The 19,626-nt window shown below is 42.6% G+C and overlaps 5 protein-coding genes across 8 annotated transcripts; 2 read left to right on the top strand and 3 right to left on the bottom strand.

Moving 5' to 3' along the window:
- Positions 1–58: 58 nt before the first annotated feature.
- Positions 59–880, top strand: LOC132263682 (gonadal protein gdl). The gene is made up of 2 exons (XM_059763579.1): positions 59–313; positions 373–880. Exons 1-2 carry the CDS (start codon positions 159–161, stop codon positions 806–808), a joined length of 591 nt encoding a protein of 196 aa, XP_059619562.1. The 5' UTR covers positions 59–158; the 3' UTR covers positions 809–880.
- Positions 881–890: 10 nt separating this feature from the next.
- On the top strand, positions 891–1,353 carry LOC132263684 (small ribosomal subunit protein mS33). The gene has a single exon (XM_059763582.1). The coding sequence runs from the start codon at positions 911–913 to the stop codon at positions 1,244–1,246; it is 336 nt and encodes a 111-aa protein (XP_059619565.1). The 5' UTR covers positions 891–910; the 3' UTR covers positions 1,247–1,353.
- Positions 1,354–1,488: 135 nt separating this feature from the next.
- On the bottom strand, positions 1,489–2,312 carry LOC132263831 (uncharacterized; the record flags this gene model as incomplete). The annotated part of the gene is made up of 1 exon (XM_059763823.1): positions 1,489–2,312. A coding segment is annotated over one exon (627 nt), but the record flags the coding sequence as incomplete, so codon positions are not given.
- A 2,674-nt stretch (positions 2,313–4,986) lies between these two features.
- LOC132263830 (protein tramtrack, alpha isoform-like) lies at positions 4,987–8,206 on the bottom strand. The gene is made up of 2 exons (XM_059763822.1): positions 8,155–8,206; positions 4,987–5,723 (listed from the first exon to the last, which is right to left on the bottom strand). The coding sequence occupies exons 1-2, from the start codon at positions 8,204–8,206 to the stop codon at positions 4,987–4,989; spliced, it is 789 nt and encodes a 262-aa protein (XP_059619805.1).
- LOC132263668 (protein tramtrack, beta isoform-like) lies at positions 7,704–18,578 on the bottom strand. 4 transcript variants are annotated; one of them, XM_059763564.1, is made up of 6 exons: positions 17,524–18,568; positions 10,985–11,390; positions 10,243–10,692; positions 10,058–10,171; positions 9,874–9,982; positions 7,704–9,196 (listed from the first exon to the last, which is right to left on the bottom strand). In XM_059763564.1, the coding sequence occupies exons 2-6, from the start codon at positions 11,120–11,122 to the stop codon at positions 8,415–8,417; spliced, it is 1,593 nt and encodes a 530-aa protein (XP_059619547.1). In that variant the 5' UTR covers positions 11,123–11,390; positions 17,524–18,568; the 3' UTR covers positions 7,704–8,414. The 4 variants fall into 4 exon arrangements, with proteins under 4 accessions (XP_059619547.1, XP_059619548.1, XP_059619549.1 ...); XM_059763565.1 differs by lacking the exon at positions 17,524–18,568 and adding an exon at positions 13,528–13,785; XM_059763567.1 differs by lacking the exon at positions 7,704–9,196 and adding an exon at positions 9,708–9,777 and having other exon boundaries at positions 17,524–18,578.
- Positions 18,579–19,626: the final 1,048 nt, after the last annotated feature.

Raw genomic sequence — 19,626 nt, 5'->3', positions numbered from 1 at the left:
GAAACAGCAAAATGCTAGTCATTATTTGCAGAATTTGCTCTAGAGAAGAATCAACATTATTGTGCTACGAAAGTCCATTGAGCTTTCTATGGACATTTGCGATAGGGTGTCAAGTCAAAAACGTAAACATTGCGTGAAATTGTGATTCCTCCTGGAAAATGATGGAAAACTGCGAGTACAACTCTGAATATACAAACGACAGCTTATCAACAGCTGGAGAAGAAGTAATTGAAGCCCCAACACCAGAATATCTGCAGAGAAAGCTGTATTTCCTGTTGGAACATCTCAAGACTTTTCACGCTGACCTTCCTGAGTGAGACTTCCTGGAAAATCACCCAATATCTCTGAAAATTCACACATAACACTTTCTAGAGCATATCAGATGAGAATCCCATACGAACTACTCACTGGACTGGCGAATTCCCTGCTCAACGACACGATATTTGAGATTGTGAAGGGTTTGATGGAAATCCAGCACGTCACGGAAAAGCACCTGGAGCAGCTCAGGCTGCAGGTGGAGACTGAGCACAACATTGAGGTGCAAGAGTGGGTGTCGAAGATCCACGACGAGGAGGAGCTGGAGCACATTCTGAATCTCATGAAGATCAAGCACAGCCAGAAGCTGAAAGAGACTGACATCAAACTTGTGCTGCATCTTGACCAGAAGGTCAAAGATCAGCAATCCACGCTCGAGAGGGCGGGAGTTCCTGGCTTCTACATCACAGACAACCCCAAGGACATCAAGATTCAGATGCACTTGCTGGACTTTATCCTGCGGCTTAGCAATATGAAATTTGAAGGCAAATAAATATTCGGTTTGAAATTCGCGCTCTTTTGGAAAGTCGCTCAGTTTCGCTGAGTTTCTGTCACGCAATCGGAGTGCACGTGAAAACGTAAACAGTGGAAAATCATGTCCAAATACAAGAGTTTGATAAATCTGAACACCCCGTACGCCCAGAGGATGAAGTACCTGTCTAATAAGATCTTCGGCGAAGTCGCCAGGCCCACAAACTCCAAGTCCATGAAGGTGGTGAAGATGTTCAGCGCGCTGCCGGTGGAGAAGAACGATTACTTCGTGAATTACTATCCTCGGCACGTGGAAGTGGGCTGGCTGATGAGACACCTGAGATCCTACGGCCTCTTCCGCGACGAGCATGAGGACTTCAAGGAGGAGATGAAGAGATTGCGCGCCCTCAGAGGAAAAGCACCTCCGCCGAGAGGTGCAGGCAAGAGGGCGAAGAAATAAGGTCCAGGAATTCTTCCTGGACAACCAAGGATGATTTGTTGCATAGCTTTTGTAGGTAATTTAAAGGAAATGTGTAAGAAAATACATGAAAATAAATTCAAGGAAATAACCTGAAAAACCGACCACTTTCTGAGAACAGCGCCTGCGACGACTGGTATCTGAAGTTTTGATTTGAAATACTGGCGAATAGGAAATTTCAACGATTCCCAAGAGTTTTCCTCTTCAAAATTACAATTTTCTGCTTTTATAAAGAATCTATTATCCAGATCTTCTTGCACAACAGCAAAAAAGACTTAGTTTTAGATCACATACTCAGAAAAATGAGATTTCTACGATGTTTTACAGTGAATTTCACAATTATCACAACACCTGAATATCAGAGAAGGTAAATTTGGCACTAAATCTATTCCCGAGCGGGAGAGAAAGTTGACGAAATATCTCAGGAAGTGTTCATAACTGTTGAGCGCCGATTGTAGCCCTTCCGGGATTCAGTAGCTCCCTGAGCTTCGCACTCCTTCTTTACCCTGTCGATAATTTCCGCCACGAGTTGCTCGTCACGTTTTCTCTGTTTTTCCCACGAATTCCGGAAGATGATCTCCTTGACTCCTTCAGGAAATGCCTCCTCCTTGACAGTCACTTGAGCGGGAAGAGCTTCGTGTGCGCTGGAGTGACGACTGGCCAGGTGTCCGAAGTATCCTTTGCGGGATTTGAAGAAGGCGTTGCACTGATCGCACTGGAAGATTGCACTGGGACTTGAGGAAGCGCTGGTGGGATTGTGAATTTTGTACTTGTGGCGGTACCAATGCGTCCTGCTGGACAGAATCTCTCCGCAAATCTTACAGACGACACTTCCGTCTTCCCGGATGAGGTAATCCAGGAGATCCGCCTTCTCTTGAACGCTTTGTTGGGCTTTTTCAGCAATTTCTGGGGCAGATTCTGACTTTGGCTCACTGTCTTTGACTTTGCTCTGCTTTTCTGCGAAGATATTTACTACCAAAGCCGGTGGGCAGGAACTGAAGTCTGAAGGTTTGTCTGCAAAGGCAAGAAAGTGGATGAGTTCGATGAGGTGAAATTGTCAAAATGGGCAGGGCTTTTGAGTGGGCGGAGTCTTTATAACTGGAGATTGGCCTATCAGACAGCGGAGAACTCTAAAAGGGAATCTTCATTAGATATTTCAATGAAAGTCCATGTCCGATCATTTAATATGAAATTTATTACAAAAAACTCATTCATTTTTGTCTCGTCTGCAATTTCTTTCACACCATGTTAAATAACTTCTCAATTGTATTCTTACAAGCATTTTTCCATCTATTTTTATAAGGTTTTTCTTTTCCTCAGTGCGAGTAAAAGAAACGGGTAAATACTTTTTTCCATTTTGGGTTTTTTTTTTTTACTAAATTTTCATGATGAAGTTGGTGAAGAACAAAAGTATAAAACACCTTTTCTATACAAATAGTTTCTCATCTGACTCGGAGGTGTAGATATACAAATATATATAAAGATTCCATTTGCTTTTCTTGTTTTAATAATATTAATTTAAATAAATTGAAATTCACACGCACTCAAAACACACAAAATTGTTTTAATTTTTTGTTCACTTTACAATATTTTTTTTTACCTCTCTCTTTATTATTAATGTGTGCGAAAAATTACAAAGTTATTATAGAATTATTTATGAAAAAAATATTCACTGGATAAGGTCAGTAAATTGGTTTTCCTTTCCGCGAATTTTCCCAAAAAAAATGTGTAAAAACAATTAAGGAGAAAACTAGATGAAAAACGGGTGCGTTTTTCAGAAGTAATGAATCAATTGCCAATTTGTCCCTCTTTGAGGTTCCCTCACACATTTTCTATACAACTAGAATTAATATGTAGGTTATTTAAAAAGAAAAAAAAAAGATTGTATAAAAGTACTTTAACCACCCGTTAATGAAACTTTTACTCTCTCATCCACGCTTCGCTTTCGCACTCAAAAAAAATCATTGCACTGTCCTTAATGTTGAATATAGGCTTGAAAAATCATGAAAAAAAAATTGAAAATCGGTTTTTACAGCACGTGAAATTTCTCTTTTATTAGCCTAACATTCTAATATATACTCACTTCGCGTCATTGAAAATAATTATATAGTAGAAAATAGAAAATAATTAATATTTTTAATATTTCCAAAATAAAAAAAGAAACATTATTACTAGCGTAATATATTGCTTTTAATTTTTCTTCTTTAAATTACTATATTCTGAAGATTTCCCTCTTCATGGTTACTTCCTTCTTCTCCTTCTCCCGTCAATGCTTTCATTTATAAATTAACTTTTAAATATTACATTTTCACATCGGCATTTTACAGCTCCAATGGCACAAATCTTTTAATTTAAAAGATCTGCTCGACGAACCAAAGAAGGTTTTGCTAACTGACCAACTTTTTATGCATGTTTCTAGTTGTGTGTGTGTTTGTAAATTTAAACCATTCACTGAAGTTAATAAACCGCACTCAGAATTAGCAAAGAAATATACAAAAAAAAAAATCTATAATCATGTGAAAAAAAGATAAATATAAGCTATACATTTTATTTGCTAAAAATAGTTCTTTTCTCCTTAAAAGTTATTTGTTATTTGTTGCTTTTTGTTGCCGTTTTTCCTCATTTTCCTATCATTATTATCTTCACACTAAAACTTTTTTCCGTTTTTTGTTATTTTCTGTGCAAATATTTTAGTACATGTCATTGTTTTTTTTGTCTATACATTTTCTTTTAAATTGTATGTACAGAAGAAGATTTCATTAAAATATTATTCAAAAAATAATAATTATCACAAAATTAAATAAAAAAAATCGAAAAACTCTCTCGATTTTCCCTATTGTGAGTTTGCTGAGTTTGAGTGTTAGCAAAGCTTAGCTTTTGATTTTTTATTTAATGGTTTAATTCTCAAAATGTTAATTGTGTGGAGGTTAAGAAGGCAATTTCTCGGGTTTGATTCGTGTTTTTATTCCTTTTTTTTCTTTATTTAGTGATAAACCTTTCCCACTCTATAATAATAAAAAAAAATTTCACAATATATAACGTAAATTGATGATAAATTGTTTTAATTCAAGTTCAATTGGGACTAAGAATTTGTCTTACGTTCAATTCCTCATGTTTTCCTTAACAACCCCATGGCATTTTTCTTCCACTTTCCGCGGTATTTCACTTAGATTTCCCTCGAAATGGTTAATTTATGCTAATTTGTACTCTCTTTCTATGTGATATAGTTTTTCTTCTTTATTACACTTCAGTTTGTTTATGCGTGTTTTTTTTTCTTTCTCTTAAAAGGTCAGTATTTTTTGGAGCAAATTGACTTCTAAAAAGCGATAGACTTCAGTTTTAATTCACTTTTCTTTTTTGTTAAGGTAATTCAAATTTAGAAAATAAAAGATTTTGTGTTCTGGACTTCAGGAGTGAGATAAGAAATTTGATAAGAACAAAAGTCTTCTCTCTCGCGCGAGAGCTGGAAGAGAGATAGTCAGTCAGAATGTTGATCATTTAAGGCACTTTAGCACCACGGTCTCTTCGAAGTCTCCCGTGAACTGTGCTGCTGATGAGGAGAAGGAAGGATGCTGAGAGATTCCTTGTCGTGTCCGGATTGTTTTACATGGAGGTCTTCTGTGGACTGGCTCTCCTCCATTGGAGATAGTAACGTCTTGCGCGTGGATCACAGGAGATCACTGGGTGTTTTCCTCTTGGCAGCAACACAACACTCTCTGTCTTTACTGAGTCGCAGTGTCGATCTTCTCCAGCTTCTGCATGCTGGCGTTCTCCAGGCCGCCGCCCACGAGGAAGTTGAGCGGATAGACGCAGTCCTTGGGCATGTAGCACTCGTGTGTGGTCTTCATGTGGTTCTTCATCTTGTCCGGCCGCGAGAACTCCTTGCCGCACACCGGGCACGGGAAGACCTTGCGCTGCGTGCCCTCGTGGTACAGGAAGGCGTGCCGCTGGAAGCTGTACTTGTTCTTGAACGTCTTCTGGATGTTGTCCTTGGCGCACTCCGTGCACTGGTACACGCCCTCGTTGATGCTGGCGTAGCGAAAGAGGTTCAGTCCGCGCACGCTCATCTCCGTCAGCTGCTCCGCGGGATCGTCCACCGCCGAGTTGGCTTTCCGCCGTATCCGCCGGCGCACGGGCTGCCGCCCCGACGTGGGCGTGCTCGTGGTGGTAGTGGAGGCCGTGGTGGCCGAGGCGACGGAACTGCTGGTGGCGGGGGTTTCGGCGGGCGGCGTCATGGCCAGCGTGGCCGGCGACGAGTGCGACTGCGGCGACGAGGCGCCCTCGAGCGTCAGCGAGTTGTTGTTGAGGCTGTCGTGCTGCAGGTGCAGCGCGTTGGGCAGACTCATGGACGACGTCTGCGTGATGGGATTCACGCGGATCTTGATATTGGGCACTGACTTGGAATCCTTGGGCTCCTGCTTGGGCACAATGTGGCTGCCCGACTCCAGAATCACGTCATCTGCGAGGCGGTCAAACAAAAACAAAAAAAGAACCAAATTAAATAAAAAAAAATACAGAAACTAAGGAAAACCTTAATAAAAACGATAAAAATCAACCAAAGTCGGAACATAAGCTTAGGTAATCGAAAAAATCAGGTTTAAGAAATCAACAGCCCAGCTAGACTAATCGTAGATACCTAGACTTTTGGTATGTTGTGTCAGTAAAGAATTTGAAGGGGCTTTGGAATATTTTATAAAGTAGGGGATGTAAAATATTAGAAAATATCTGGAATTTTAAAAATATCAATTTTAAATTAAAAGCCACAATGAAGTTAATGATTTTGGAAATGGTAAAAAGTAAAGAAATATTCAGAGAAATTGTGGTATCAAATAATAATGACACAAGGATTTCCAGAACGCCTAGATAGAAAAATACAAAGTTAACCTAAAAATCTTTCATATCTTAAACTAAATGAAAGAAAAGAAACGAAAAATCAAAATCAAAGACCGAAACAAGACGACAAAATGGGAATCGAAACGAAAAAATATTGTGGATTAAATTTTGATTACTTTTATTTACTATATTTTGCCAAAAAATATATGTATATAGATGTAAATTATATTTATTGGGTGTGTGTGTCTACTTCACTTTAATAAGAATTACTTCATCTTTTATCTCTCTTTTTTTTAAATTATCTCATCAGTATTGTGTTGTGTAGTGTGTTTTTTTATAAAGAGACATAATAATATAATAGAGAAAAATAAATTACACCTTTACAAAATAAAAACCCATAAATTAAATTAAAAATTAATAACGTATTGGAAGGTTTTCTTTCATCAGCTTCAATATTTTTGCATTCTGTCTTCTATTTATAATTATGTAAAAAAAAATTTCCTCTACGCGCTTCATTGCATATTGGATCGGGGCGTTTTTTCTCATGTTCTTTTGGGATCTACTAATCCTAAAAATATGTATTGTGCAAAAATGTACAAAGAAATATATAATAAAAACAAATAAAACATAATAAATCTTTGAGTGCAGTTTTAGAAATAAAAATTACATAAGATAGAGAAATTTTTTTTTTATCTTTCCAATAAATATTATTTCTTGTTCTTCTGCGTGCGAAGAAGTCGAATCTTATGGATTTGTTAAATGGACAATAGTAAATTGATGAAGAATCTAATTCCGTTAATCCTTCACGCTATTTTATGATTTTACCTCTTCTCTTTATGTTTTATTTTTAATATTAATTGCTACTTTGTATAGTTCTCTCAAATTCTTACCACCTAAATTGCACTATCTATGTAAAGAGGACTAAGAAAAATAAGAATTCCTCAAATAAAACGATAGTTAGGGATTTTTTTTTCAATTGAAAAGTGCATCAACGATCTTTGATTTTTGCTCAATTCGATACAATGTTTTATCTATTTTATTTTTCATAATCACTTCTTTAGTGTTTTTCCTTCAGTGTCCCGTATTAAATTCCAGGTTGATCTTAATAGTTGTTTTTTTTAAAGAGAAAATCATGAAGAAAAAAACTTGTTAGAACCGCTTATCTAATCCTTATTAAAAATATTCAAAAATGTTCACTGCGTGTGATTAATAAGTTCAATTTTGTCGGGAAGAATATTTCAACAAGGCATCTTTTTCAGTCTGTAAATATTTTCTTTAATTGTATACTTTTCTTCTTATTGTCGTCATTTAATAATCAATTTGATATCAAGATATCAAGTCAAGATTGATAAGGCCTCTGAGGAGAGCTCGAATTCTTGGTTTCTTTCCACTCTTTTTTTTCATAATTTCTCCGCATTAATTATGTTAATTATTACAGAAAAAAAGTGCCATACACTCGATTGGATCACAGGATGTCAGTCCCAGATAATATTCAATTATATTTACTGTAATTCCCTAGTTTTTGTTTTCATTTAAAAAACATTTTACAAAGTTTGGCCGAGTAGAATTCAAAAAAGTTGGTGTTGTTGAAAAAAAAAGAGAAATATTAAATGGAACATGGACATATTTGATTAGTTTATAAAGTTTCTTTCTTTAAAAATTATTTAACAAGTTTAAATGGTATTATTTTATCTTGTTTTATTTTTCCTTCACGTCTAGTGTTTAACAAATTGTACTCAATTTCTACAGAATATATTTTTTTTATATTAGTTTTCAATATTTTTTCTCGTTCTTCTTCTTCTTCTAAAATTATGCATCATAAACAATCTCTAAACTCATTTTTCACTATTGTCTTGTCTAAATATTTTGATCCTCATCATTTCAAGTTATAATCCTTTAACTTGTTTGTTTTTGCGATAGTTTACACAATAATTAAATGTTGTTTAATTACACAAATTACTATACCTAGAAAAATACCCTTTTGAAGGAATGATATTTTTTTTATTTTAGCATATAAACCTCTAGATAAACAAACTTCTAAACGTATAGTATCTTGCTTTCTCGTGTCCATCCCAAAATGTGAAAAGCGCTGCCACACTCAACAGCCATATTTCTTAGTTAGATTAAACATCCTCTACTAATAACCAACTTCTCCTAAGGTTATCTCTAGTTCCCCAATTCTCGAAAATCATACATTCTCCTCGTGTTGTCTTAGCAATTGTAATAAGTTCTACTTGTAATTTAAGGTACACAGGTTGATTGATTGTTTCTCTTTCACTCGTGGTCGCGGGGCCGACGGCAGCCTAGGCGCGCTAGGCTACTGGCCCTGGCTCGTGGTCGCCGACACTGCGGCGCCGCCGGCGGTGGCGGAGCTGTTCTCCAGCTTGTGGATGATCTTCACGTGCGCCGTCATGTTGTCCTTCCGCGTGAACTCCTTGAAACAGTACGGACAGGGATACACCTTCACGTTGCGCTTGTGCGACGTGACGTAGTGGCGACAGAAGTTGCTGATGTGCGTGTACACGCGCGAGCACACCTTGCAGCGATACACGTGATCGCCCTCTTTGGTACAGAAATCCCTGACGGAGCCCTCGGAGTCATCGATGATGTACTTCCCGCTGCGATTGCTCGTGATCTGCGGCTCGATCTTGATGGTGGTGCTGGACTGCGGCGACGTGGAGGCGGACGCCGAGGCGCCGCTCGACGTGAACAGATTGGTGGAGAAGATGTCGATGAAGTCATTGTTGTTGAGGTTCCCAAACACATTCGTCACCTGCAGCGTGCTGGCGCCGCCCTGTTGCTCCCCTGAGATGCCGTTCTGCTTCACTTTTGGACGTTTCTGTAGCTTTGGTAGGTTTTTCTGGGGCGCCAGGATGTGATGCTGCAGAATTGGCGTCAACTTTGGCATCTCCAGTTGAACGGTGGTGCTTCTCGTGCCCGACGCCGCGCCCTGCTCGCCGGCGGGCGGCGGCGAGGCCGAGTTGGGGTCGTACTTGAACTCCACGGGCTCATCGTACTCGTCCAGCATCAGTTGGGGCTCCATAAACGTGGCGTCCATTGCACTATCGCCGTCTGATCCGTCATCGGCAAACCGATCACCTGCAAAACGCCCAAAAACACACATTTACTCTGTCTCACAGCCACAAGTATCTCAAGCATTTCATCTCTCCAGTTGATCTTGAAATCCCACCACAATCAAATGACAATGAAAAGTTTGTAGGAAAAGCTATAGGGATTTAAAGCCTTTTTGTTTCCGCATGTCGGTGTATCGAATTCAATCATATCACGTCGGCCAAAAATCCCTAAAGCTCTATTTCCCTATTTCGATTTATCATTTGATCGAGCGAGAAAGTTGTCGCAAACGAAAACAAATTGCAAGAACAAGGGAGAGACAAAGTGAATCCGACTCACCTGCCGACTTGACTGATATTCGATCCGATCACCATTTTTTAAAACATTACTTTTCTGCGTGATCAAATGTCTTTGAAAATACAGACAACTTTAGAGTCTTTTCTTTTTTTCTTTTCTTCTTCATTGAATCTCGTGAAAACCGCGCGAAATCTCAAACACTATGACGCGTTGCTTTACAAATCCCATTAGCTTTTCCGACTTTGTTTTTTTTTTGGTTATCATATTGCATTTCTTTGGAAATATATCTATCTTTTTTTTTCAATGTTACCCTGCGAGAGAGTAATATTATTAGTGATGCAGCAATTGAAGGGAAAAAAGTCCTTCATTCACACCAATCCTCAGTCAATCTCCGTTCAGACACTCACCTGAGGTACTGTTGTCTTGATCCTTTCGCGGACTCGGCTCTTTCGACGTCGACGCGGCGGGATGAGACGCTGACTTGCTCTGTTGCGACTCTGACGTGTCCATTGCTTCCTGCAAGGCAGAGAAGAGAAGGATTAGGATTAGTCGAGAAGATCATTTTGGCCAGCATCTCAGCAGTGAACTTACTTGATTGGAGTCCTGATCAGCGTCATCTCGGTTGGGATTGTCGTCGGATCCTTCATTGCCTGAATTTGAGTACATGTCCGTACCCATCTTCACCTCCAGCAGTTCAGGCGAGCCCTGGATTGAAAATACAGCGTTAGGATCACTCGACCTCGAAAACACACACACACTCTCTGTCAGCGACTTACTTGAATGAGATTATCTCGCGACTCGTAGTCATCATAGTCATTTCCGGCGCCGTTCGAGCTGCCCGACAGCTTTCGAGGCCGCCCTCGTTTCCGCTTGGGCATGGTGAGCGCGCTACCCAGCAGTGGATTGCTCAGGAGCATCCCCTGTTGCTGCTTCCGCTGCGCCAAGTAGGGATGGATTCTGTGCAACTGAGGCGGGGGTGGTGTGTGAGCGGGTCCCATGGGCCTCTCGTCGTTTACCTCCGTGAGACCCTTTATCCGTAAGCTCTCCGCTACCCTGAGGAAGGCCGTGAGGCGCTCCTGGTCAACAGACACCTCTCCCCGGTACATGAAGTCCAGCAGGCTCTTCATGTCGGCGAACGGCACGTCCTTCAGTATAACGATGGGGTGCTTCTCGGGGTGGTTGACGAACAGCGCCTGGAAGTAGGGACTGCACGCCGATAACACCATCTGCGGAGAGGAAGTGGAGAAAAGGGGGCTGTTAAGGGTATGAGCAAATCAATTACTCCTATCAGTGTGTGTCAACAGAGCAAGACAGACCCTGTTTTGTTGGCTGTGCCAGAGCAACAGAGTCGCGATAAGTCCTTTCTCCGATAAACTCCTTATCAAGCGTGGCTGTAAAAACCTCCCCAGAATTACTCATATCGACCGCACACAGAGAACTCTTTTTTCCATGCCCGCAAACTCCCGATAGCAACTCAGGCGACCAATATTGGATGGGAGAGAAAAAAATATTGCTTACCTTGTGAGCTTTGAGGTATTGTCCTTCGACCGCCAACGTGACATCCGTGAACGTTTCAGCGTGTAGCAGTTGATCGAAGACTGATAGTAAATTAGTTTGATGATTGTTCCATCGGAGACAAAATCTTTGGGACGTCATTTTGCTATTTGTGTAACAAATGTATGCCTATTTGTTGTGTAGAGGTGGAAGAAAAATGGGAAGAATGAGACACAAGGCGTTGTTTAACGCCTGCGAGCACTTCCACGCAATTGTCTCTCCTCGTGAGCAAACACTCCTGTTCTCTCTTCGCGTCCAATTTACACCTTCTGCTGGTCACAAATGGAAGAATTTTTGCGAAAAACGCCGTCACAGAGTTGCGAATTGATTGCTTCTCGAAATTACGGTCTGGAAGAGTCTCTCGTCCTCACTGCAAGTGCACAGAAAATACGAAAAATCGAGTTAGAATGGCTGATATTCTTCAGGCATATATCCTGATCGATCCTCTTAGGCGACTGCAGCGCCCTCGATCGAGGAAAAGCAATGGGCGGCATTTATGAACAATAATATGTGTGGAATTCGAGTTGGACTTGATATGTTTTGAATTTACATATTGTGAATTGATTTTTTTACACAAAATATTCTTCGTATTTCTCTTGTGGATTTATTGATTTATCCTTGACGATTGATTCTGTAGAATCCCACTCCACCGCATGTTCCCCTCGTAATCGCCTCCATCTCTCTCTCCACTCTAATGAAGCATTTTTATGGAAGAAAAAAGGCTGTGTGTGGCACACATGTGAGCTAAACGTCTTATTTGATAGTCGTGCAAATTGCGTAATAAGAGATCCAACAGAACACACACACAGCGGCAATCACACTGAATCTACAGGTGTCGCTTTATTGAGGCCTACGCAGTCCGTCTCTGTCTGGCGCACGGCCCAGCACGGCAGGTTGTGTGCGGCTCTCAGGCACGCACGCCGTCTCGCTCGCACTCTTGTCCATTCATGTGACTTTGAGCGCCGAAGAGGCAGCAATAAAAAGAGATGGGCGAAATATGAATGGACACAGTTAGGGAGAAGCGAGCGCGCGGATGGTGCGAAAGAGATGGGCGAAAGGCCAGTTTTTCATAGGTGTGCGCGCGCTGTTAAGCATTTTTTTTTCAAGTCATTTTTCCACTATTTTATATACAACAAGTCAACTTGAAATGTAAGCAAGTTTAAAATATGCAATTTTCTCTCTTGTCCAATTTATATACACAAAAATCGGTGTGCAAAGTGCTGAAATCTTGATGATGATGAAGACAAAAAAAACGCGCTCGCGAGTATATAAAAACACAAATGATTTTCTGGCCATTGTACATAGAATGTGTGTCACGTGTGGATAATTTACAATAAAACATTTTATTTTTAATGCACTTTTTCTGTAGCTGTGTATAATTTGTTGTCGCTTTTGCCTCATCTTCCGCCGGACTGGCGAGATGAGAGCGACAGAATGTGGGTGATGGGTTAAGTAATTACTGCCGAGGGAGTGCCTCTCTCCTACAAATCAGCACAGGCCACGGAAGACAAGGCTATTTATACCGCGCAGATCCTCGTGAATTCCGCAACCTCCAAAAGAATAAAAGAGACATCCCACCCAATTTGCCGAAATTGAATTCAACATTAGGAGTCAATATGAAATTGCGTCACTCGGACGGAGTGGACCAGGCGAGGAAAAACAATTTGAGTGCGCGATGAGTCACGAGTTTTTTTCCAGTGTAGCTTTTTGGTGGGACAACTGAGCATTTTTTTCGTGATCCTGCCGCCATTTTAGCGCGCGCGATCCACGCAATTGTGGATCTTTGTGACTTTTCTCACTCGGCTCTCGCTTGATTGCCGCGCTCGCGCCTACTTCGTGTGGGATTTTTCACCCACAGTCAGCATAGGGTGGAGCGGGGCACTTTGGAGACGGATTAGGGCTCTTCAAATCACATACGCATGCAATCTAATGCATGCATAAAAAACTTTCGAGTGTATTTTGGACATGCGTGATTTTCTTAGATGAATATTTGTTTCGTGCACGAAGGAAACCGAGAAATTGCTGCTTTTTTACACAAAATTGTAGTGTTATTTTGGTTTTTCATGTTACTGTAAATATTTGGACAGCATAAATGACAGCTTTTTAAGTGTTGCAAAACGATTGAAAGTATTTTTTTTCTTTTCAAGTAATAAAGCAGCAAAAACTGTTTTCTTTAGTCTGCTAAAATAAATGCTGAAAACCGGATGTAGCTTTGGCATTAAGATGCACGAACAGCATTGAAAAACATGATCAGTTTTGATGAATCTAAAAGTTTATCAGGATCTATCAAAATAACATCTTTTCTTCAATATATTTCGGAAAGTATTTGTTTTCGTCTAGCTACACTGCGCCCGAAAAACCCCGCTCTCCACTACACTACATGTGTGTGATATACTTAGATCTCGAATGGTGTATCCTCTAGCTTTCATGGTGGGTTTTTCTCACCACTGCCTTTGTCGAAAGGGTGGGGAGAGTAATGATAGGTTGGGAAATGTGGAAATTTTTACCTCCCAGAAGTGACAAGTTAATTGCGGCGACGAGAGATTCAGCGCACTTGTCCGGCACAGGGACTTTCCACAACACGCTGGACTTTTCACTTCCTTGGGCCGCGTTTCGGGTGAGAATTCCTGGCCAGAGCCAGAAGTGCGTCGGAGTTTGGCAGCACGCAGGGGAATTCGTGGGCTATTTCAGGAGGGTAGAGAGCGACACGCGGACGAGAAGAGTGTGCGATCACTCCTCAGAGGATATTAATACTGAGAGAAGAGAGCGCGCTTGGGAGGGATGAAAGTCTCTCCTCAAAATAGATGACGACACTGTATAAAAATTCCGCAGCGCGAGGCAGAATATCCCACCGTCACGCTTATTTACTGATGGGGCGCCCGTGTGTGTGTGCATGGATTGAAATTCCCCATGGAGGCACTCGAAACGGGGCTCGCACGAGCACTGAGGTGTGGCGGGGCGAGGCGGGGAGCGAGAGAGCCCCAACATGGATGCCAAGTCAGCAATCCACTTGTATCCCTTTCGCTCGCACGCCTTCCGCATCGCAACATTTCACTCTGTCGCCCGTATTCAAATAGGATTGGGGTTAAGTCGCTCTCGCGCTCTCTCGCGCTCGCTCTCGCCACTCGGCGAATGTGGGCAGGATACTTTTGGGGCATGCAATTGATACTTTCGACGTGGACTCGGTGATTCTGTGGGGTTTCGCCTGGTTTGCCGTCAAAGCGCGCGATCATTAAATACGATCGTCCGCACGAAGGGAGGCGTACTTTGCGGTACAAGTCACGATTAACACACATCGATGTGGTGGTGGGTAAAATGTGAAATCATCAGCCAATTCTCTCAAGTGTGGCAATCACGAGGCTTTTTCCCGTTCGACATTGTGAAAATACTGTAGAGCCTCTCCTTGCTTCCTAATCAACTCTCACACGAGCAAAGCGATCAATTTGTGAGTTGGGATTTTCGTTTATTTGCCCAATTGTGGCTATTTTTCTGGTTATATTGCTCGCATATGGCCAGGAGAGAGCTTCTATAAGAGCCTGGACGATCATATACGTCCGCCTAGAATGCTTAGATGCCGATTGGAGGACTGAAACCGAACATAACCTGAGCAGGGGTGGCTAATTGCATCTGATACGCGCACTGGCGAGACGTCTTTTCCACGAAGTGGTGTTTTATCTCGATGAGAGTGCGGGAAAGTAAGGAAAAAGCAGCTCGGCTTATCAAATTCCTGTATCACACACATGCACACACACTTTATGGCGTGGCGGGTAGATAATTTTTTCGCCTCGTAATCTCTCTTCCTAACGCGCTGGTGGAGGGGTTACACCAAGGACACCTCCCCTCGCGCCGCTCCCCACTTCGGCCGCATGTGTGTGTGCATGACTTGGGGAAAAAGTGCCAATTCACCACTACTGGTCATCCCGAGTGATGCTCGATTCGCCCTTCGGTGGAGCACACGATCGGCCCACGACGCTCGCACGATTCCTAGAGAGTATGTTTCCAAGTGGGAAGCCTGTGTGAGTATGGCGCAATTACAGAATATCCCACATCGCGCTTTTTGCGCCACGGGCCTGAAAAAAGCACACACAAGCTATGTCCCAAGAGGGAGTAACTGCGGTTCGTGATGTGCGCAGTGAGTTTCCTCCTCACTTTGGAGTCATCGCATTAAATATTTCCACGTTCAATTGCCATTTTCCATCCTCTTTCTCACCACTCCACCTCGCCCCAGTGGCCGCTTTGTTTTTCAAATAGAGGCTGCCTTCACTTCGCCAGCAATGTTAATTGGAGAATTTTTTTTCCATATTCCCCCCTTGGGCGAAGCAAGAACTGGTGGTGAGTGTGTGACCAGAGGCTCCAACTTGTGGAACGCGCGAGTGCGCAAGGCGAAAAGGAGAAATCTGAGCGCGCTTGCGTGTTAGACTTTCATGGGGTGAAAATTGTCCGCCGAGAGTGGACATCTTGCTGTCGGTCAAAGTGTGACCTCAATGGGAAAATGTCTTCAGAGTGCTTTTCCAACCCAGCATGCCAACTTTTCTCGCGCTCTCATGTCAATTGAGTGGGCAAAGAGAAGAAATAATGACGAAATTGCTTATGTTATTGACCCAAATTCCGGCTAAAGTCCTTCTCTAGTGGAGCGCATTTGGCTCCAGGGTGGGGATTACCAGCTCCACAGCCATAGACTTCGGTATCTCCAACACAAGTGGCTTTTTTCACAACTCCTCTTCTCATCGCTGTTTTTCTTTCATTTCTTCGCGCGCCACCTTATAAAACTTACTCCGTTGCGGACATCGAGAGGAGTGTGTGCTGATGAAAAGGAGAGAGAGACAGAAAAAAAAACACGATGCAGACTTTCTAAAAATGCTCAGCCCAATAAAATTGCCTTAATAGTGGTGGAAATCTCCAAAGTTCATTTGAATTCCAATACATGAGCTCTTTTCTCACAAAATCATCCCACACACGTGTGGAGCTCCTCCAAACGCCTCCATCGCTGCTCTCCGAGTAGGGCAGCGTGGGGAATTTGTGGCATAGAACAATTCTGCTGGCAGATCGCGCGGTGTTAGGAGTGGGAAAAGCTTGTGATTCTAACATCGACTCTGAAAGATTCCTGTAAGATGGGGAATTGTGCACACAGCACAATTTGTTGTGGTGGCGAGCGCCCCGTCCTCCCCTAAAGCCTGAAACCGCGACGCAGTGCTCAAATATAGAAAGATCCTAACGTGCCTCACGCCTCTCAGTCGCTCATGAGGATTGCTAAAAATAGCCTTGACTGCGCCATTATTGTAGGGGAGAAGGATATTCACCCCTTTTTTATTCACCACACTTTGCGCGTCGTGCGCGGCTCTTGGCCTGCTTCCCAGGGGCCATCTTGGAAAATGCACATGGGAAAATATTCTGTGCAACTCTCTTGGATATTAGAGAGACGTCTACGCTTCGCCCTTCGGATACAATGAGGAGTGTGAGAGGCATTTTTCCACGCCTCTCCTCAATACCAATGCTCGGATGTTGGGTGTTTGAGGAAAGCTCTCTTTTACAGGCACGATCGTGTCAAGAAGAAATGCTAGTTCACACGGGCTCCACACGAAGACACACTCAATAGTTGGGAAGGAGAAGAAATTGGGGTCGAGGAGTTCAGTGACCGATGCTTCTTACAAACTATTCAACATTGTATCATGGACTCTTTTTTATCGTGTGTGGAGGCTCTTCTTTTTTTTCTCCTCCCATTCTCGTCACTTTTGTCGTGTAGGAGAAAAGTTTGAGAAGATGAACCCTATGACAGGCATTTTGTGGTGTGAGGAAAATCCAGCCCAAAAGTGGCTTTCGTAATGTTTTATCTCACAGCGAGAAGCGTTGACATTGCTTGTGATTTTATTATTTATTTATATAACAACGCGCCATAATATTGGCCATTCGCTGACGGATAATTAATAGGCGGCATACCAATACGCGCAGTAATCAGCTGATCTCAGGTGCTGCTCTTGATATGCACACATGAAGAATTGGAGTGGTTTAGCAAGCTAAACTCTTTGCGCTGACTCGATGCTTTGGATGGCGTGAAGGACTCCAGAAATTCCCGCGAAAGCGTCATGGAATAAATGTTTAGCAGGCAAGTTTTGCCCACAAACACCCTGAATTTCACAATATTCTGGGAAAAACCACTCCACAGTGGCAGGAAATTCGTGATTCAGGGTTTTTATTTGAGCAGCGCGCGAGCGAGCGCGAACGATCGCGCGCTGAGCAAGGGTGGGGCGGTGGGTAGGGCTGCCCAAGGAAATCGCGCGATCACCACAAGCGAGGATGATCGAGCCTGCGCGCGCCCCGAAAAATCCGGAGAAATCACAAGCACTCAAGCGAACGCACAGAAATGTGTCGATGAGGAAAAAGAGGCCTACAAAACGCTCTTTGAGCAGAAAAAAAAGTACTCAAAGTTGGAGCGTGTAAGTGGAGAGGATTTCGCCGTGTGAGTGTATTAGTTTTGGGGGAAGATATAAAAAATTGCCACGTACCGACTTTATATTTTTATGTGACTGGCAGGGCTGGAAAGTCCGAGTTAACCCATTGGCGCACACAAATTTCCTGTTTTGCACACAGCACACAATTTTCCACACGACTTTCCAAAAAGACACTGATGTTTTACAACTTGTACTGCAATTTATTGTCTATGAAATGAAAAAAAAACTGTGTGGTTTATCTTCACAAAAGTTTAAGCAATTAACCACTGTGTGTTTTGAGTTGCGCGCACTTTCAACAGAATCTCCTTGAAATGTTCCCAAGTGATAAAATTTTCCTTGAGAAATCACATTAGAGAAACATTGGAGTTATCCAAATGAGTGGCGATGATGAAAATCCTCGTGAATCATTTTCTCTCGAATTGAGTGCTAACATTTTTTCAGAGTCTGAGGGAGAAGTTTGTCACTGATGATCATCGAGAGATCGCTTTTTGTGCCTTCTCCGCACTGTCAATAAAGTTTAGAGTCATGAAAACACAGATTTAAGAACTGGTGACGTCAGTGTTTAATTTGTTGGGTAAAACACAGATAAAAAAAGTCTCTCTGATTCCACTTTTAAGAAATGCACACTTTTCCGATGGTTCTCTTCACTGGAGCTTTTCAGCACTTTTTTTTTCTCTCCACACTTGTTGAAAAAGTTGCAAACTGTTGCTTCTGGCGAAGCGCAAAAACTCAAAAAGTTGGCGGAAAAGGCAAAAGAAAAATAATAAGAACACTTGCGCCTCCTTCAGGGTCTCCTTGGCAAATCCATGGTAAACTTCTGAGCTTGAGCACTCCTGAATCCGACTGACGTGCGCTCTCCGTACCGCAATGCGCGGCAATTTTCATACAACTAAACTCGGTGTTGAGAAATGCCGAGGAGTTGACTTGGCCCGCCACTGTGTCCGTGCGACTGTTTCGAAATACTTTTTGCCATTGAGGCTGTGTGTAGGTTCTCCTCATTTGTTTTCCCATGGATGTGCCGTCCTTACGCCACCGATCGCTGTGTGCGTGCTGCGGTGGTGGTGGTGAAAAACCCATAGAAAAGTGCTGAGAGAGCAAGAGACCGAAAGCTATCCAACCCATCCGTCCCCCAGCTCCGCATATGTATGCTCGGCGTTTCCCTGTGACTTTTCAGAGGCGAATAGGCAACCCATCATTTGTGGGTTGCTTTGCCCATGTGTGTGGGCACTGTATTTTTTCTCATGCCACGATCGTGGCTCTCGCTCGCTCCCGTGCCGATGCACGGAAAGGCAACACACCCTTGACTCCTCCGTTCTTAACACTAGGCGCGCCGACAGTTAAATTCCAATTTGCTCTCTCGATCGATTTGACATCTGCTCAAATGCTTATCCATTTGCTCTGGTATTATTGGCACAGAGATGATTTTTGCTCTCAACATTCAGAAATCTTGACCGGAAAGTATAGGATGAAAGGATTATTCACGCCCATTTCTATGCTCCGCCCAAGATCACAGTCCCAGAATTCTTTCCTGAAGATTGTGAAAATTCTAGTTTTCAATTTTACTACTTTATTTTCATTGAGAGATGAGGTTTATTGGCTTTCATAACACTAACTTGTGTGCAAGCCACTTTGGGTACTTCTTGCCTCTCTTCTTGGACGCTAAGAAGATCATTCTTTTTGATGTCCTTTGGATACAATCTGATCGCGTGATCATGCATTGCTTGGCACTCTTGCTAGAGCGCCTGTTCGGCGGTAGTGCGAGTGTTATGTTCTCTGTCGCTCGCGGGGCTTTTTAGGTGGCTACGCGAGTGCCTGAAAGAGGAAAATGCCAGATTGCGCGGGGTGGCGAGAGTCCGTGGGTGTTTGTGAGCGATTGCGTGTGTGTTGGGATTCTGTGTGAAAGGCGCAGTTGATGGAACGGGGCATGAAGCAACAGCCTGAAGTGAACGATATTCTCTGTTAACCCTTTTTGGTAGATTGGTTTCACGGGGGGCGCGCGCGGCGGAGGGGGGGCATTCAACAGTTTCAGTGCCACACAGAGTGTGTGGAGGGAAGAAGAGAGGCGATAGAGCACCGAAAGCCCACATAAAGAGAAAATCCAATTTGATGGTGTGGTTTTAAATTCCCCCGTGGCATTGCCTTTCTGTGTATAATGTC

Source organism: Phlebotomus argentipes, unplaced genomic scaffold (genome assembly GCF_947086385.1).
Source record: "Phlebotomus argentipes unplaced genomic scaffold, Phlebotomus argentipes genome assembly contig_39, whole genome shotgun sequence".
Taxonomy (NCBI): domain Eukaryota; kingdom Metazoa; phylum Arthropoda; class Insecta; order Diptera; family Psychodidae; genus Phlebotomus; species Phlebotomus argentipes.
Note: the sequence above shows the minus strand (reverse complement) of the source record. Positions and strands in the feature narration are given on the sequence as shown.

Bases quoted from the DNA above. Each gene is read 5' to 3' on its own strand.
- LOC132263684 (XM_059763582.1), top strand. From the start codon at position 911: ATGTCCAAATACAAGAGTTTGATAAATCTGAACACCCCGTACGCCCAG.
- LOC132263682 (XM_059763579.1), top strand. From the start codon at position 159: ATGATGGAAAACTGCGAGTACAACTCTGAATATACAAACGACAGCTTA. The intron at 314-372 runs GTGAGACTTCCT...AACACTTTCTAG, and splicing joins TTTCACGCTGACCTTCCTGA to AGCATATCAGATGAGAATCC.
- LOC132263830 (XM_059763822.1), bottom strand. From the start codon at position 8,206: ATGGCTGTTGAGTGTGGCAGCGCTTTTCACATTTTGGGATGGACACGA. The intron at 5,724-8,154 runs GCAAGATACTAT...ACCGCCTCGCAG, and splicing joins TTTGGGATGGACACGAGAAA to ATGACGTGATTCTGGAGTCG.
- LOC132263668 (XM_059763564.1), bottom strand. From the start codon at position 11,122: ATGACGTCCCAAAGATTTTGTCTCCGATGGAACAATCATCAAACTAAT. The intron at 10,693-10,984 runs GTAAGCAATATT...TCCTCTCCGCAG, and splicing joins AATACCTCAAAGCTCACAAG to ATGGTGTTATCGGCGTGCAG. The intron at 9,983-10,057 runs GTAAGTTCACTG...TCTGCCTTGCAG, and splicing joins CTGATCAGGACTCCAATCAA to GAAGCAATGGACACGTCAGA.